At 46.4% G+C, this 18,462-nt stretch overlaps 1 protein-coding gene and 1 long non-coding RNA gene across 3 annotated transcripts in view; both read left to right on the top strand.

Annotated features, from left to right (window-relative positions):
* DPF3 (double PHD fingers 3) overlaps positions 1-18,462 on the top strand; it is a 307,348-nt gene that overhangs the window by 32,571 nt on the left and 256,315 nt on the right. Inside the window, exon 1 of one of the 2 annotated variants that reach the window (XM_011283320.3) lies at positions 6,110-6,212. The exons of the other annotated variant lie outside the window; for it this stretch is intronic. Within the exon in view, the coding sequence (XP_011281622.1) occupies positions 6,181-6,212 (32 nt within the window). The 5' untranslated portion in view covers positions 6,110-6,180. Of the gene's footprint in view, positions 1-6,109; positions 6,213-18,462 lie in introns of those variants that run through there. 2 annotated transcript variants of the gene reach the window in all.
* Positions 12,428-17,135, top strand: LOC111560898. Its single transcript, XR_002743171.2, has 2 exons — positions 12,428-12,696; positions 16,913-17,135. It is a non-coding gene; the product is annotated as an uncharacterized LOC111560898 (long non-coding RNA).

Raw genomic sequence — 18,462 nt, 5'->3', positions numbered from 1 at the left:
CACTGCTGAAGAAAAGCGCTTTCTAAAAAGGCAGCCTTTTCATTTTCACCTGTAGCTTAAGATCTTTCAGTGTTGCCTGATTGCCTTCCAGATCAAACTCTGCACGTCTTAGCATTGGCACCCACTGCTTGTCTCTCTAGCTTTTTCTGTCTCACCCATACCCCTGCAACTACCTGCCTACCAAAGGGATCCCCTGAAATCATGATGCTCTCTCTCACTTCCCCGAGGGCTTTTATACATGCTGCCGCTTCCGTGGGGACATCTTTCCTCCTACAGGGCATTCAGGACTCAGCTCAGGCATCACCTCTATGAAGACAACCCTGACCTTCCTGTCTGGTCAGTGTGCGTCATCCAATCCCACAGTGCCCCCTGTTCCTCTGCTTCATGGCTTTGCATTCTCCCTCCCTCACCTTTAAAGGTGGGAACTGTCTTCGGTCTCTCTGTATCCCAAGGTCCAGCATAGAGGAGGCAGGGTGGCACAGGGCAGGGAACTTGCAAATATTTGCTGTATGAATTAGTTGTCCTTAGGTTATGGTTTGGGTCTGAAAAGCCTTTCATTCCTTGGCTCATTTCTTTTTTTTAATTTTTTTTTCAATGTTTATTTATTTTTGGGACAGAGAGAGACAGAGCATGAACGGGGGAGGGGCAGAGAGAGAGGGAGACACAGAATCGGAAACAGGCTCCAGGCTCCGAGCCATCAGCCCAGAGCCCGACGCGGGGCTCGAACTCGCGGACCGCGAGATCGTGACCTGGCTGAAGTCGGCCGCTTAACCGACTGCGCCACCCAGGCGCCCCTTCCTTGGCTCATTTCTAACGTCTACCCAACCAAGGCCCAAATTAAATGTGACCGTCTCCACAAAGCCTTTCCCTCCCCTGCAATGTTGGAGGTACTCTCTCCCTCCACTAAGGTTCTTTGATATATATCACTTCTCCCCTGTTTTAGACCCATTTGTGAAAGTCTCGATACCACGAAACCTTGAAAACCCAAAGAAGTTGAATACGCTCAATAAACACCCAAGGATGCATCCACTGGGATTATGGGCACCGTGCCGGGACAAGGAGAGCCTGGTTGGGCAGGCTGCTTTTCCCTTTTAAGTCACATCAAGTAATTACTCTGCTTGCTTGTAGGGTTGGGCCTACTATCTTTATTCTGTCTCCAGATGGATGGGAATTGCTTTTTGCGGGTTTTTTCCCTGTCTGGTTTATTTTTATTTCGCCACCTGTGCCTAGCACAATGCCTCCCTCAAAGAGAGCCTCCAATGGATGAGTGAATGAATGAACTGAATTAGTGGGCAGCAGCAAGCATTGGTTTCTACTTTGGCTTTACTCTGAAATAAGAGCTTTCAGAGGTCTGGCCCTAGGAGCATCTCACACACCCAGAACTTGACTTTTTTTCCTCTGTGCTTTGAGATGTTGTGAAGGGAGTGAGACCCTTCCCACCCACATTCCCAAGCGGAGAGAAAACCAGATGACAGTTCTGATACCCCCTTTTCAGCTTGGTGTCTAGAACATACCAGAGCTAGCTCTGGATCTCAGGGAACCGGCATGGCCCATCGACCGCCAAGGCCGTGACTGATTGTTCTGCAGATGAATGAACAGAGGGATTGATGGTGAGTTTGTTCTTATTTTTTAAGCTCTCACAGGACTTAAAACTCCTCAGCTCCCGGAGACTGTTAGGTACTGCATTTATTTTGGATAGCTTTTGCGGCACACTTCCTCTTTCAAACGAACTCTTTGGCTCTTGGTGATTTCTGCATCTTCTTCCCTTCTCTCTCTTATTTTGATGTGCTTAAAAAAAGTCAGCTGCAAAGGCCAAGACTTGTTACAGAAATGCCGTTCTTCCCTGCTTCTGCATGGGCATCTCCTCACAGTTTTGGCTCGTTGTCTGCTGAAACAGCCCTCAAACTTTTTAAGAGAAAATGGACTTGGGTGCCCCTTGTGGTTTGGGTCCTTGGGTCCTTGGCCACACCCCCAAATATTCCTTTGGATGGTGGCGCTGAACACATACTTGAGCTGGGCCAAGGAGTTTTGCTAACTGATGTTAAGGCTGAATTTGAGAACAGGCTCCACCAGATGGATTGACATGATTGAGAAAGCCTTCCTCCTCCTTTCCCTGGTCACACACACTGTCTAGAGCAATGCTATATAATAGACATACAACACCAGCCACGTAAGTAATTTTAGATTTCCTAATAGCCACATTTAAAAAGTAAAAAGAAACGGGTGAGATTAGCTTTAATAACATTTTTTACTTAACCTAGTACATCCAAAAAAATGTCATTTTGACGTATAATCAATACGAAAATCATTAATGAGCTATTTTACATTCTTTTTTTTTTTTTTTGTACTATTTAATCTGGTACGTACTTAACAGTTACCACCCATCTCCATTTGGACTAGCCACATTTCAAGTGCTTTGTAGCTACATTCGACTCATGGCTCCCATGTTGGATAGCATAGCTCTTGACTTTCCAGGTGGGGTGGAGATTGGTTATTCCAGGCCCACTCTGACCTCCAAATTAAGCTACCCAACCAGCTAAATCAAGATGAAAGAGGTGGGCAACTATACTAAAAAAAGAAAAAAAGAAAAAAAATGAGAAAGAAAGAAATAGAAAGGGATGGGGGGAAGATGGAGTGTATTTAAATCTATATCGATAGAGAATATCTATATCTATATTTCTATAGAATATCTATAGCGCTTTAGAGATGGGATTTTCAAGGTGTCTTGATAGCACCATCAGCAAGAAGACATTTTGGGGGCTTCCGTAGTTATATGACCCCTAACTGAAGTAGTCCTATTATTTTGTTATGAAAGTTGTCCTTTGCTTATTTTTCTTGAGTTAGTGAATTTAAAAAACTAAACTTGATAGACATTTTACCTTTTGTTGTGTCTTTTTATTCAGATTCCCTACATTCCTTATGCCATCAGGAAATAATTAAACATCTCTATAAAAAATAATAATCAGCATGAATTGAGAGCTTGCTATGTGCCAGGCACTTGACATATGTCCTGAAAAAGAGCCGTATGAAGTAGGTTCCATTATTATTGACATTTTTCAGATGAGGAAACTGAAACATTCAAGTTGCTAAGTAAACTTGCCCAAGATGACCCAGCTACAAGTGGATTCCAAGGCCCACACTTCTTTGCAAAATTAATGTAAAACTTAACATTCTCCAAAATTGTTCAAGATTCCAGTCTCCTTTAAACATGCCCACTTTAAGGGGCATCTGGGTAGCTCAGTTGGTTAAGCGTCCGACTTCGGCTCAGGCCATGGTCCCCCAGTTCATGGGTTCGAGCCCCACATCAGGCTCTCTGCTGACCACTCAGAGCCTGGAGCCTGCTTCGGATTCTGTGTCTTCCTCTCTCTCTGCCCCTCTCCTGCTCACATTCTGTCTGTCTCTGTCTCAAAAATAAATGAACACTAAAATAAATAAATAAATAAATAAAAACAAACATGTCCACTTTAAGCTTCCTTGCTTCTGAGCATTCTGCCTTTTTGTGGGATGGAATCAGTACATTTTAAGACCTATTTGGAAAATCTGGCCTCACTGAATGATCAGGCCATTTGCAAAGTGATAGAACCCACTTTATTGTAGAAAATAATCTTGATCTATAATATAAAAACCAAAGTTAAAATAACTCTTATATGTCTTAGAATTATAAAAGGTGAATTCACAACAATTCTGTTTATTCAAAAGTTACTCCATTGATAGACTTAAAAAGACATTCCATTAGATTATAAAAAGCAAGGCTATCCTACTTTAAAAATATCTTGTTTTGGGGTGCCTGGGTGGCTCAGTCGGTTGAGCATTGGACTTCAGCTCAGGTCATGATCTCACGGTTCATGGGTTCAAGCCCCATGTGGGGCTCTGTGCTGACAGTTCAGAGCCTGGAGCCTGCTTCGGATTCTGTGTCTCCCTCTCTCTTTTTCCCCCTCCCCCGTTCATGCTTTGTCTCTCTTTCTCTCTCTCTCTCTCAAAAATAAATAAACATTAAAAACAAAATTAAAAAAAATCCTGTCTTTATTTTTTTGCAATTTACTCATTATAAAATGCAACTTAAGTGTTTAAGTTCTGAGTTAAAATTTCTCAAAGTGAAGACAGATCTGACCTGCCATTTTCAGCTGTGCCAGGTAGTTAGGAATTATGCTGGTTTCTGCACCTGGGCCTTAACACAGTAAATGATTATACATGCTGAGAGTCTATATATTTTTTTAATTTGTAATATAAATTTGTTTTCCCTCTCTTATAAAATTGTAAGCCTCATGCACGGCAGGTTCTACATTTCCTGCTTCCTTTATCATATATTAAATATATGATATTAATATGATAATATGATATTATGATATTAATATATTAATAAATATATTAAATATATATATTAAAATACGCTGTTGTCTTCCAGTCTGAATTGCTGCGGTTTTGATATCTCAAAGAGGATGGTGGGAGTTCTGGCTGATACTTCAAACTCATCATAGTTCTTGGGGCAGGTTGAATACAGTGTTTGCTTTTTAAGGTTGTCAAACCCCATTCCAGGCCAACAACCAGCTTTTGAAGGAGTCCCTTGACAAATCAGTAAGAAAGGGATTTTTCAAACTTTAATTTTAGAAAAATGGGTAACTTTTTTCAAATGGCAAGATGCCATGCAAAGGAGTTACAAAGCAATCTATAGGACTTGACTATGCTATTAATTAGGCAGAAAAAAGGAGTTAAAAATTTCAAGCCTTACAAACATACCCAGTCAGCCCTGTTCTGTTTTTCTGTAACTCTAATAGTGTATGGAATTGAACTCTGAAAGTTCTGGAACTTTATTTATTTATTTATTTATTTATTTATTTATTTATTTATCTATTTATTTATTTATTGCCACTGAGAAAGGAAGTGAGAGGGCACAGCCCTGAAGAACTGGCAGTTGGGCATCTCCTCTCCCCCTTTTACCCCTCCTCCTCTATTTTAGCTATTTGACCTGATTAAACAACTTTGGGATGTTAGCCAGATTTCTGTATGCTAACGAGGCCCCTATTCATGATTTAGTGGGTTTTCATCCACCGGGAGCTTCCCGGATGCCCAGTGGAAGCCTGGCTTCACAGAAGTCTCCCAATTTTGTCGGGGGTTCGCCAGTGAGAAGTTCACAATGACTTGGGGGCAGACACGACTCTGAACGCCTCGGGTCATACCGGATTTTTCATTGGCAAATTTTTTCCACTTTGTATCTAAGGAGTGAAAGGTGACGCCAGAATCGCGTGTGCTACTCCCCGAAAGAGTCTCTGGCAACACCTTCTGTCTAGTTACTCTTTCCTAGTAGCAGGAAGCGTTTCCAAAAGTTTCCTTAAACCTCCTCTATCCCTAAGCCTAAAGGTCAGAGCGCCAGGTCCCACTTGGCTCCCCAGCCGTCCGAAATCTGATCGTTTCAGAAGTTTCTGGTGTTTGTAGATTAAAAGAGGTGGTAGTGGGGAACCGCGCAGAGTGACCACCGCGCATTACGTAACGGAAGCCCTGGCTGTAGGAGGGAGCGAGCCTGACATTGAGACATTCCAGGAGGAGGGGAGTTGCTGTCCTGGAGTCGCCAGGAACGGCGGCAGCAGTTCCAAGAAACCAAGAGAGAAAGGTGGCCGAGATAAAGAAAACACTACGGGAATGAGAATATTAACAAGCCTTAGGACCCAGAGCATTAGCAGACGGCTGGGCACGTGTAGTAATTTGTTAGACGAAACGGCAGCCTTCCAACTTTTGCAGGGGAACAAGGAGATTTGCCCTTTGGGGGATTAAAAACGTTACAGCAAAGCCAAAAGCTAATGAATGGGGTTCAGTGGTTTGTTGGCAGTACTTAAATATTTCTGTCAAGGAGCGCAAACTCTCTGCAATTCTTTAGAAAGTAGGGACTCAAACCAAACTAGAACACTCTCCGGTGCTTCTCCACTTTCCCAAATCCAAACAGGAGCTGCTCGAGCGGTACTGCCCCTTTAAGACCTGCTTGCTCTCGGGCTCTACAAAAGGGAGTGACCTCTGGGCTTTGACAGCTCCCCTAATAACTACCAACGTGCTGGCCCCGCCCACCTGGCGACCAGCAGCGCCAATTGGCCAGCGGGCCGGTATCCCGTGCTCTGATTGGCTCGCCGCTTCCCCTGAGCGAACCTTTAGAACTCTGAGACAGACAATATTCTGTTACATTGTAGCAAAATGGCGACTGTCATTCACAACCCCCTGAAAGCGTAAGTAAGACTAAAAAATGTACATATTCCGCCTGGTTTCAATATGAAAAAAAAGGCGCCTTCCGCGTGCTGAGCGCTGCCAATGCACTGCGCTTGCAGGCGCCTGCAGCCGCGGCGGGGCTTCTCTTTTCTTTCAGCTCTTACTTCTTCATCTTCTTTTTTTTTCCCCCAACGCGCAGAAATGTCAAGAGATGCAATTAACAAGAAGAAAATTGTTACATTTGTGTTCTGCTTAATTGGAGGACTGGCCGAGAGGGGTTAGCGGCAGAGGAGCCAGGCGCTCGAGTGCTGTATAGGGGGGTCGTGGGCAGCTCGGGGACAGCACAGTCCCCCGAGTGCCCGGCCTCGCGGGGCGGCGAGTGCGGCGCGGGGGGCGGCCGAGCTGGGGGCGAGCGCCGGGCAGGGGCCGCCTGGGTGCACTTGGCTGAGCCCCGCGCCTCCTGAGTCCGCAGCCCCTGCCCGGCTGCTTGGTCCGCCGGGGCGAGCGGACCGTGGCAGCTCTGGAGTTTGCAGGGCGCTCTACGCCTTCCGATCGCTTGCGGGGAGTTTGTGCAAACCTTCCGGAGTTGGGAGGACCGCAGGGGGAGCAGTGGGTCCCGGGAGCCCTGGGGCCCAGGTGGTTGCCCGGGGCTTTCCTGCTGGGGCAGCCCCCGGAGCGTGACGGCGCTCCGGGCGGTCACCGGTGTGTCTGTGTGTGTTTGTGGGCGAACTGGCTGTAGTAAATTAAGGACTCGGGTTAACTTGGGGTTGATTTGGAGGCAGGGAAGCTGCAGGTCTTATGAATGGTGTTCTCGCCTCCGCTGGGTGAAAAGCCGAGGCGGGTATAGAGGCAGCTTGGGGCTCCCCGACTGAGCCGGCGGCTTCTGCTCCCGGCCAGAGCGAGGGGCAGGTGCCTCTGGCCGCAGCCGGGAGACTTTGAGCGGACGCCCAGATCCCGGACGCAGGGGGGCGGGCTGGGCGAGGACATGCGGGGACCAGTCCCTGGGTCCGACAGCCAATTCCTGCCTGCCTTCCTTCCCCCTCCTTTTCATCCTGGCTTCCTTCCTTCCTTCCCTCCTTCCTTCCAGTCGGTGGAACTGTTAAGCCGCCAAGTCCGATCGCGATCGCGGAGTCGGGGGAGGCTTCGGAAAACTAGCGTCGCTCTAAAAGGGGTGCTATTGGCGATGATGTTGGCAGAGGAGATCTCCCTCCCGATCGCTGCGCGACGTGGGTCGGGGTCCGCGCCGCTGGGACCCGGACTTCCCAGCTGGGCTGGTAGCCGCGGGCGAAGGGAGTGGGGGGGGGGGGGAAGGCGCGAGTGGGGGGCGTTTCATGCAGAATTCTCCCGGGTGTGTGGCCGATGCCAGTCCAGGTTCTTTCAACTCAGCGCACCGCGTTGGCACCCCAGGCTCCTCCTGGAGTTGAAAAGCAGATTCGCACTGGTGGTGGTGGGGGGCGTAGGGGGGTTCCCTACGCGAAGGAACGCGCGACGAGAATCGGAAGTGTTTGCACCAGCTTATCTCCCCTCACTAACAGGGAAAAAGGTAGTAATGTCCCCCGTATCGGAGTTTTAAATATACATATATATATTAAAGCTGCAGTTAAGAGGATACTGGAAGCTGATGTTGATCACAGAGCAGCTCCCGGCTTTAGTTCTCGCTCGCAAGCTCGGATACACTGCACTTGAACGCCACGGCGTTTCGCCCAAGAAAGAAAATGTTTTATGGCAGAATAAATGGGCGTAACTTCGCCGCATCCTCGCTCCCGGCGGCTCGCGAAGGCACACCGCTGATGCTGTGAGTTTCTACTGAACCCACAGCTGATTTGCAGTTTCCCCATTTCCCCCCGAAATCACACAGGCGGGCTGATGCCACCTGGTAAACTCAAGTTAGAGGAATCTATTTCACATGTGCGCCAGCTTTATTTCCTGCTGGGAAAGCGGTACCCTCGTTACCCTGGAGCCCGCTCACGCGCGGGCAGGCGCAGTATCTCTCTACGCTCCAGGGTTTCCCGGCTCGCTCCAGCTTTTTTGTTTGTTTGTTTTTTGAACTGCAGAAGGGTGCCTTTTTGGCAAGGTTGTCTGGGGTGGGGTGGGGTTAGAGGTGGAGGAAGGGACAGAGAAGCGGGCTGGTTAGTGGAATTAGTTCTGAATTATTATACTTGTACTTTGTGTAGAGACAGTTGCAATGAGATGTTTTGTAATTCTGTGTCACCACACACACACACACACACACACACACACACACACACGCACGCGCTAGCGTGCACACAACACCCCTGCCTGCTTTTTCTAGGTGGAAGTTGAGTGGTCATTTTTAATTAGCCCCTCCTTTTTGTATCTCGACCCCTTTCCCTGGAGGTAAGGAGGTGTAAACAATACCCCCCATCCCCCGCCCCCAGCCGAGCTTTCTGCACTCCGGACGGTTTTTGAACTCCTATGGCAGGAGCACACACGTTGTTATTGGGAGACCCACACCATCTGTCTTTATTTTTAAAAACAACTTGTTTAATAAAACATCTTTTATATTTCATTTGTTTTTAAAAGTTGCTGATCGGGAAACAATACACACGTAAATAAATTATGCATGGGATAAATTAGAACAAAGCGCAGAAACACATCCAGCTAAAGGGATGGTTGGTGGCGTTGGGAGGAGGGGAGTAGGGAGAATGGTTTGGAGAGCTAGGTTTTTATCCTCTTGTGTCCCTCCTCACAATGAAACGGAGCTGAACGACATTAGCATTTTCTCTGTGCGCGTCCCAGGCTCTCTCTCTTTCCTAAAAAAAAAAAAAAAAAAAAAAAAAAAAGCCAACAACACCGACGCCTTCTACAGAAACTGGTCACACAAAGGTTTCCTCTAGGATTGGGGAATAAAGTGGTGGTAGGTTAATGTGCTGGGGAGAAACAAGCTTAGGTTTCATGCAACACCTCTGTAGGGCTCTGTCTACCCTGAGTATGGACCATTCTTCATTATACTGGCTTTTTCCATGTGGGACATTCAATAATTCAATAGCTTGGGTAACTGGATGGCACAATTTGAATCTCATTGCTTTGGGGTCTTCCTTAGGGTCCCTAGCTCCTAGAGCCACATCTCTTCTCTTAGCAGTTTGGCTTTTTTCCTCCCTCTTTGATCTTCCCTCAACTCCCTTTCTTATTCCTCCTCCTTGTACCCTTCACCCCCTTCCTCTCTGAAGCTGACAGCCTGGCTTCTCTCTGTTGGCGCCTTTAACATCTTATTACTGCCCAACAGGGTGTTAGAGGCAGAAACAGGAGCCGCCTGGACTGATCAGATCACAAAGAGGACACGGCAGGTGGCCCCACAACCAAGCGGTCACATCTGGACAAATAGAATTTAAAAGCACTGATAGATTTGTATGATGTGTAAATGGGTAGTACATGTTATTTAATTTAGCAGCTACATTGTCTGAGCCTAGATGTGCGAGTAACCCTCATTTCTTACATGTACAAGCAAGATAAGGGCCATGTAGTCAAGTAAACCCACGCAGGTAACATAACTATGAATTTGATAAAGGTCTGTGTGTAAGTCGGTCACATAATATATCCTGGTTGATTCCTGCATATCTGGGAAACAATGCTTTTCATATAAATTCTAATCTTACTTCATATTCTAGTTCAGGTAAGCCACCCTCCCCCAAATCTGCTATCAACACTTTAAACAACTTACTCTTTTATTAAGTTATCAAAACCCTGGTTTGTATGCACTTAACTGGGAATGTCTGCCACCTTCTGCCAGACTTGATTATGCACATATGTATCTATTATTATAACTGCCTGCTTAGAAAAGAATAACTGTTATTATTATTATTTAATTATTCTGTATAAACCAATAGGGCTTTTCCTCAACTATTTGTTTAAAAAGGATGAGACCAGTAAACTGTTTTGTCATGCTTATAACTGTGAATATACAGATAGATAATTGTATTGAAACTTTCTTTTGTAAGGAGTTCCCCTTGCTTGGAGGTGTGTGTTTATATTTCTGTTTTTTTTTTTTTTTTTTATTAAGGACACAATTCTGAGAGAAGTAAATACATACTTACTTAGCCAAGGTCAAACAGCAGGTCATGTGTGTAGACGGACTTCAAATCTTCATCTCTTTATACAGCCTGTGATCTGGATACACTGTATTCTAATCTAAAGTGGTTTCAGTGCCTGTGAAAGTTGTGTAATTGTGGCCACTTATAAGCCAGACCTCACTCTTGCTGTGGCACTCAGTTTAGATATCAGAGAAGAGAGGGTGGGGGGAGTTGCATTCCTGGTTCTAATCTCAGCTCTTTCTGTTGGAGTGGGGCAACGTGGGTGGGTAGGTACTAAGTGGGGAATATGGAGGTTGGGACTTTGTGAACTTGTAGCCTTTTATGGACATTATTTTAGCCCCTTATGAAAAAGGACCCTCAGATATTTTAAGCCAACAAATGCCTAAGAACCACCTTCTCCATCTGTCTTCTGGTTGCCCATCAAAAAAAAAAAAAAAAAAAAAAAAGCCCTGAATTCCCCAAACTTTATTAGCACATTATTTTTCATCAGGAAGAATGTCTGGTTTTGATGAGATACCCATAAAGGATATTAATTTCTGCAAGAACCCATGTAGAGGCATTGTCACAGGGTAAACCTTTGAAAATTATCTGGCTTGCAGACCACCTTGGGGACATCCAGAGATGGCTGGGAGGTTGGGAGCTGCTTAGATCCTTAGGTGGGCTGGGATTCAGAGGCCACTTGATTGGAGACTTCTCTGCTTCCTCTGTCATTTTGCAATCATGCAGGTAGCTGGAATTTGGATGCATCTGAGAAAGACCATAATGTCTAAAGCTGTTTCAGAGCCATCTGCTCAGATCAATGCAAAACATAAAATGCTACGGTCAGCATGCTTTGTTTTGCACCAACAACAGAAAGGAAACTGAGGCTGATGTTTCTGTTTTCAAAGAGAGGCCATGCTGATTATAGTGGTAGTGGGGGCTGGGTCATAAAAAGGCACCAGAATCCAGGTCTGTTTATTGTCCCACCCTCAGCAAAGTAACTTTTGTGGTTTTTGAGTGTTCTGAAAGTCAGTAGAAGACAGAAACATAGCCAAATGTGGCAAGCCCCTGGCCAAGAAATGCCACAACCACTGACATAGTTTTTGTGAAGCCACCGTTTTCCAGCTGGGGCCTATGTAAGCATGACCCTCGCTTTAGATAATCTTCAAATATGCAGGTATGTAACAAGGAAAGATAAAGTGGCCTGGGGGGGGGGGGTGGCAGGAAGGGAAAGGAGTAGGTGAGTGGATAAAACTGCTGTGTGGTCTGAACTCTGAAAAGATTATTAACAGTGAGAGAGGCTGATATGATGATCTGTTGCCAGTTCCAAAGTTTTCTTTAGTTGTGTGAGTGACTGGGGAGAGATGAGGTGTTGTGGTGTTTTTGTAATTTGTTTTTCTTATTGGTCCGGTTACTAGTGTTTCACAGTCTGTCAAACCATATGGATGAATGGAGCTAGCATCGTAAAACTGTCACCCAAGGAAGGTTTTTGAAGCCTGTGATTTGCATCAGAGTTTTAAAAGCAGTGGTTAGAAGGTGTTGGGTGGGGGTGGGTGGGAAAAGAGGGGCAGACCGTGTTGGGAATTTCTAGGTCGTGCTGGTGAATAGGAGTAGTGTGGGGGGTGGCGAGGGAAGAGGGAAGCCTGGAGAGGGCTGAGAGGGGCCGTGTTTGGAAGCAGGGAGGGGCGAGGGGATTAGACTCAGAGTGCCTAATAATGGGGTTCAAATAGCCCACAGTGAGTCCTCCCTCCCCGCCCCTGCCTTGGTTGTGAGCCTGAGAAACAATGATGACACATGTCTAATCCCCCTTTTGCACCCTCTTCTCCCCTCTCTGAATCCGGAGACTGGTCATCTCAGGTTGCTGTGAAATGAGCACGTTTCTGTTCTTCACTTTGAAAACCTGCTGTTCGTATTCATTGTGACTGGAAGGCCCACCAGAAGAGGTTTTGCAGTTGCCTTCCACCTGTTCTCAGTGGGGCCGCGTCTCAAACCCTGTTCCTTTTCCACGTTCATTTCTCACCACTGGCTGGTCTTTGTAGCTGTGAGGACTTCAGGGCAGTGGAACAGAAACAGCTCTGCGAGAGGAATCCAGCGCCTTGAGCTCTGCTCTCAGTTTACCACCAACTTGCTACTCAATCTTGGACACAGAACTTCTCTGAACTGCAAATCCCTTGTCATTAAGATGAGGGTGATGCACCTTGATTGCCCAAATTCCTTTCAGTTAAAAGCTTGGTGGCTCTCACTATGGTCAGTTAGGACAGGGAGAACAGTTAGGGGCCAGAGTTCCAATTCTTCCTTGTTTTTAAAGTGCGTTTCTAAAGGGGATTTGTTAAGACTGGGAGACTCCATTAGTTTCATCTTCTCGGGTCCAGTCCTGCCGCATGGAGCTACCCCTTGGGATTCTAACCAGGATGCCACTCCTCTCCCTTCTCAGGGCCTAAAGCTGAGGACCAGGTGATGGGCCATTTAGAAGGTGGGCTTTTCTTCTGATTCTCCCCTCCTTAGCACCCTGACCAGAGGATGGAGAAAGGGGAGAGAAGGGGGAAGACTAATTGGCTTATTTTGCTGCTCATTAAGCACTCAGATCAAGTTTTTGGTTGTGGAAAAGACTGGAATTGCTGAGAACATCAGTCTTTTTTCCCCCCTTTCTTTTCTTTAAATGTGTGGAGGGAGAGGGGGAAACCAAACAAAAGATTTTTCTCCTCTGGATTTCATTTATCCGCAATCTCTCTGGACCTGTCCTCTCCTCCCCTATGACACCCATCCCAATTAACATGGAAATAAAGTGCTTACTTCATTTCCATGTGGGCAGCTGCAGATACCAGTCGGATTAGAGAGTTGAAGAAGTGGACCTGTACTGATGTCTCACTGAGCTTCCTCTAGCGTACCCCGTGTTACTGCTGAGGGAATGGAGGTGATTAGCAGATATACACAGGCCTGCTGTACCCAAGTGGGTATTAGCAGCGTCTAAATTAGAATTCACTACCTCTCCTTCAGTGACATGCCTCCAGAATATCCCAGATTCCTCTGAGGGTGTTATTATCAGGCTTTCCTTTGATTGGAAACTCCCTTGGCAATTATTTTCTCCAAGCCTAAATGAGGAAGAGGGGGTTGCAAAACCCATCAGAGAATTCGTAGAAGCCAAAATTGCGATTCTTAGGCAAAATGAAAGAAAAACCAAAATGGTCACCCTGACCTCCAGCAGACAGAGGCAGCCCCTTAATTTTTTTCTAATTGTGGTCAAATATACATAACATGTATATTTAACATTCGTAACTTGTAAATGTGCCATTCTAGCCGTTTTAAAGTGTGCAATTCAGTGGCATTAAGTAAATTCATAATGTTGTGCAACCATTGATACTAACCATCTCCAGAATTTTTCATCATCCCAAGCAGAAGCTGTGTACCTATTAAACAATAACTCCCATCTGCTTCACCCCCCCCCCCCCCGAGTCCCTGGTAACAACCATTCTGCTTTCTGTCTCTATGAATTTCCCTATTCTGAGCACCTCATGTAAGTGGAATCATACAATATTTGTCCTTTTGTGACTGGTTTATTTCACTTAACATAATGTCCTCAAGGTTCATCTATGTTGTAGCCTGTGCCAGAATTTCCTTCCTTTTAATGGCTGAATAATATTCCATTGTAGGTACATACCACATTTTGTTTATCTACTCATCCAGTGAGGGACCCTTAGGCTATGTGCATCTTTAAGCCATCATGAGTAATGCTGATATGAAGGTGGGTGTATAGGTAGCTGTCTGAATCCCTGCTTTCAATTCTCTTGGGGATACGCCTAGGCCCCTTCATTTTTAGACTCTTTAAAATTCAGGGACTACATTTCTAAATGGTAAACCCCCGCCTTATAAACTTAGGGAAAAATGCTAATAGTATCGTGAAGTTCAACCTCCTTATCCTCGCCCCCCCTGTAGGAATAGCATTATTTTTTTTGGGGGGGGGGCTTAAATCCTCTGAGAACCCAAAGACTCACTTCTTTCATCCCCAGCCACAAGGATCACCGTCCCCTTGTCTCCACCCCCCCTTGGGGGCATGTGGGGTGTCAGGCAGGGTTTGGGTTTGTGGGGGCAAAGAGCTGTAGTTCCCTGGTGAGTCTTGGACTGAACGTTTGGTTTGTTTCCTGGGCAGGATGGAGGTTTCATCCTGGCAACAGGGGGCCAAGGGGGATGGGACAGCTTAAAAGGCAAAAGTTAATAAATCAGACCTATCATTTCCTTCAGTGAGAAAAGCCTGTGTCTCCTTTCTCCTCCTTTCCCCTGCACCCAGCTCTGCTTAGCCCCCAAGGTGCCTGAATGAAATAATGGATGTGAAAACATTTCCAAAGGCGTAAAGTGCAAATGGGAGGTGTTACTGGGAGAACACAGTTTCCATTAGCTGACTGAGGCCTTCTCAGAGTCAACAATACCTCACATATTGAACATTATTTTAATATATTAAAACTAAAATAAATGAAATGAGTATGGCATTACACATCAAGCCTAATCATTGCTTCTCAGGAAATGCAAAGCCTCACTCATCCAGCTGTGTGTAAATAGCCCTAGGATCTCATTGGGATTTTTCCCATTGTCTGGGTTTGAAATAGGTGAGAATATGAGCTCAGGGGAAGCCCTCATTTCATTTCCCCGTTGTCAGCCCTGAACTGAGTCCACCTGCAAAATCAGAGGAAACAGAAGCTCAGAGGACAGAGGAGAGTGCTTTCCTGGAACTTTGGCATTGGTCATCTTGCCGTCTCTGATTCCCCCTTCCATTAAGACGACTCTGGGAAGAGAGGAGCAGTGGTGGAGGGGCTGGAGCTTCTATCTGCGGGTCATTGAGGAGGTTGTGCTGTTGACACGGGAGATCAGTTGCCCGAATTGATTCTGTAGACTATGGAGCGCATCGTGGCGGGGCTCAAAACTCAAGAGACTTCCATCTTGATTGCCAGCCTTCAGATACAAGCTTGCTGCAACCCTACAACATTCCTTTACTTTATAAAAGCAAATTAGGTGAAAAACGTCATCTGGACTTCCATTATCCTCAAATAACAACTCTTTACTTGTCTTTGTTTGCTGCCAGTTGAGCTCAGTGAGAACTGTCTCACCCTCTTTGGGGCTTTCTTCATCCTGTGCTGGCCAGCACTGATTGCCAGGCTGTCCCTCAGAACTAACTAAGCAGCAGATAGCCCCCCTCCCTGCATCTAGGAGCCTTCACTCCAAGGAAGGCCTCCAGTCTGTTTCTCCTTCCAGGCTGTGGTTCTTTGGCAGGACAAAGTAAGTGCCTGTGAGCCAGGAGGCTGACTGCTCCCCTAGGCTTCTCCTAGGGAAACCACTGTCCATTGGGGGGGTGGGGCGGGAAGGCAATGTGGTGCTGGGATGGGGGAGGGCAGGGTGGATGGGGTAGTGGGAGTGGAGAGAATATATTCTCTCCTGCTAATTATTTTCCCTGAGGACTTAGCCAATGCAGAACCATCTATTATCGTGGGAGCGCTCTATGGTGGTTCTGCCTGTGATGAATGCTAAGTGGAAACAAGCAAGAAAAATTAACAGGCGGCTGCTTCTGTCCACCTAATTAAAATGCATATCCAAATGCATAATTCCTTATGTTTCCCCATGCACACACTCCCCTTCCAATCCCAATTCTATGGAGGAGAAAAAAACACTTTTCCCCAATCATTTCTCTTGATTATATTTCCATCAAGGAAGAGCTGGAGGGTTCCCTTAGAATAGAGAAGGGCAGTTCTTGTAACACTTTGAAAATTGCTGGTTTTTTACTTAGATTGAGCCCAAAAATTCTGAGCTGTTTTTGGTTTTAAATGAAGAACAAAAACTTTATCGGGCTGCAGAAAAAAGGGGGAAGGAAGGAAGTAGAGAAAGAAAGGGGGGGGGGGGAAGAAAGCAAGCAAGAAAAAAGAAAGTTCTCACCATTTTTGTTGACATTTTAGTTTTGTGCTAAGAGTCTTTTTTTCTCCTCCTCCTCCTCCTCCTCCTCCTCCTCCTCCTCCTCCTTTTCTTCTTCTTTTTTGGTACTAAAAGTCAGCAAGGTCTTTTCTATCTCTCCTCTCTCTATTTCTTTCTCTGACTTTGCACCACCTCCCTCAGCCCCCCTAAACAAACATCACCCAGGGTTTTTGTAGAGAGATTTGAGAAGATGCATCTACCTGTGCAGATCAGGTAGAGAACAAAAAGCAAAAGCCTCTGCATTTGGGGCAAGATCAGAGATGCTGACATCACAGTTCCAAGTAGGTTTTGAATCAAACAAGCAATACCTCTTCATCGCTATCTTCCTCCCTCTTGGTTCACTGATCATTTTCTCCCCATCGAAGAACAAGTTTATTCAGTGGCCATAAAATATTTAATGGACAGGAAACTTAAGTTGCTGTGTTCAATTTGACGTCACTGCTGTTTCTGCAGCAGTCCCCCTCCCGGGTAGCCCCCCACCCCCCAAGCCCCTTGACTGCCCTCCACAGCAGCCCCAGCTGTTGATTTATCAGGGCCGGCTGGCTCAGCAGTGCATGGAGATTGCTTTTAATTAACTCTCTTCATTTTTCCCAATCTTCAGGGAGCAGCAGCCCTTTAATGATTTTAATATTTTATCTGGATTTATATCCGCTTTATTTGTTGTTGTTTGACTTCCGCATTTGTTCTTCCCGAATCTCTTCCAGACTGATGGATTTATTTGCCCCTTCCCACAGCCCCCAAGACCTTTCTGGAGGAGAGACGACGACGGGTTCTGAAGAAGGCCCCGTCTTCCCGAGCTTTCTACACCTGCACGGGGGAGAGGTGCGGGCGTTGTTGGCCTGTGTGATGGTTTGGGTGAGAACCTTTGTCTTAGGAATCCCAGGCTCACCTGAATCCGCTGCAGGAATTTCTGAGCTTCCCAATAAAAAGAAAACAAATCCGAATTTGAGAAAGTAAGATCTCCTTGGCTCTCTTGTGCTTGCTATCTCTGTAAGGGAGGGAGCCGCCTTGGAGAGTTGGATAAAAACTGCTTCCTGGGGTCCCCAGTTAGCTGTAGTCGGAGGTCTGGTGATGACTTTAGGGCAGTGCTGGATATAGGTGCGAGTCAGATCTTGTGCCATTTTCTGTGTCTGTAGATACGGCCGGGAAGAGGAAGAGTAGGTCTGGCCTGAAAGAGGACGTTCAGGGGCGCCAATTGCCTTCTCTACTCAGGCCGCCTTCTCCCTCACCCCTCAGTTCCGTGTTCTTGTGCCCACTTCCCAATGTGGGAAAACACACCGCCCGTTTGCGCACCTTCCCCGCTCTGCCTTCCAGCCTCCTTTTGGCTGCAAGGTCTACACCTTCCCCCAGCAGTCCCGGAGAGACCGGGCGGACAGACTTGCATGGGGGCTCTTTTTCAGAACCAGCTTGTCCGCAAAAATGCCTTTTTGGCATCTCGGTTTGGCGATGTGTCTTCAGGGTCACCTGTTGCTAGGCAACTACCAACTAAAGTTTGAGCCTGATCTGGGGATTGCAGTAAATTGCCCTAGGTGACTTGTATTCTCATTTCGGGACCTGGCTTTGTAATCCTGGCTTCAGGAATAGGAGGTTGAGAAGACATATTTCCACATGTCTTTACGGAAAGAGGTATTGGCTTTTAAAATCTAGCCAGTGCCTGGCACACAGTCAGTACACAGATATTTGTTTTGGTGATGAAAATTGTGATTTCTTCCTATCTCCTTGCCCTCATCCTTTTAGCTCTGCTTGTTCTGAAAACCATGACGTCAGATTACTAAACTATATGTGGGATGCAGACACAGCAAACAATGGATTCTACACCATGGTGTGGTGTTCAGGCTTCTCAATGTGCTTCTTCACCTTTCCTTGGTGACTAAAGACCCTTCTGAATCCTATGAAAGTTGTGGATTGTCTTCCCAGAAAAAAATGCACGTAGGTGTGAACATCTGCAAGTCGGGTCCACAGATTTTGAGGAGCCCATCAGTGGATGCCCCAGACGCCCATGGGCTCCAGGTTAGGGACCTCAGAATGTGGAGTGAGGGTGAACTTGTGAGTTCTGATGTGGGTTCTGTATCCCCCTCAGAGAGATGGCGCCCCTCAGACTCCCCTACAGTCTCACTGAACTGCTGTGGCTCCTCCAGCCCCACCTTGCCCCATGTGCACTCCATGAACACCTGCCTGCTGAACCCCTGGGTACTTCGGAGGCCCCCCCTCTCTCCAGTGAAGTCCTTGCGGACCCTCAGGTAGAATTGACCACACCTGCCTCAGCCCCATCGTCCCAAGCACA

Source organism: Felis catus, chromosome B3 (genome assembly GCF_018350175.1).
Source record: "Felis catus isolate Fca126 chromosome B3, F.catus_Fca126_mat1.0, whole genome shotgun sequence".
Taxonomy (NCBI): domain Eukaryota; kingdom Metazoa; phylum Chordata; class Mammalia; order Carnivora; family Felidae; genus Felis; species Felis catus.
Note: the sequence above shows the minus strand (reverse complement) of the source record. Positions and strands in the feature narration are given on the sequence as shown.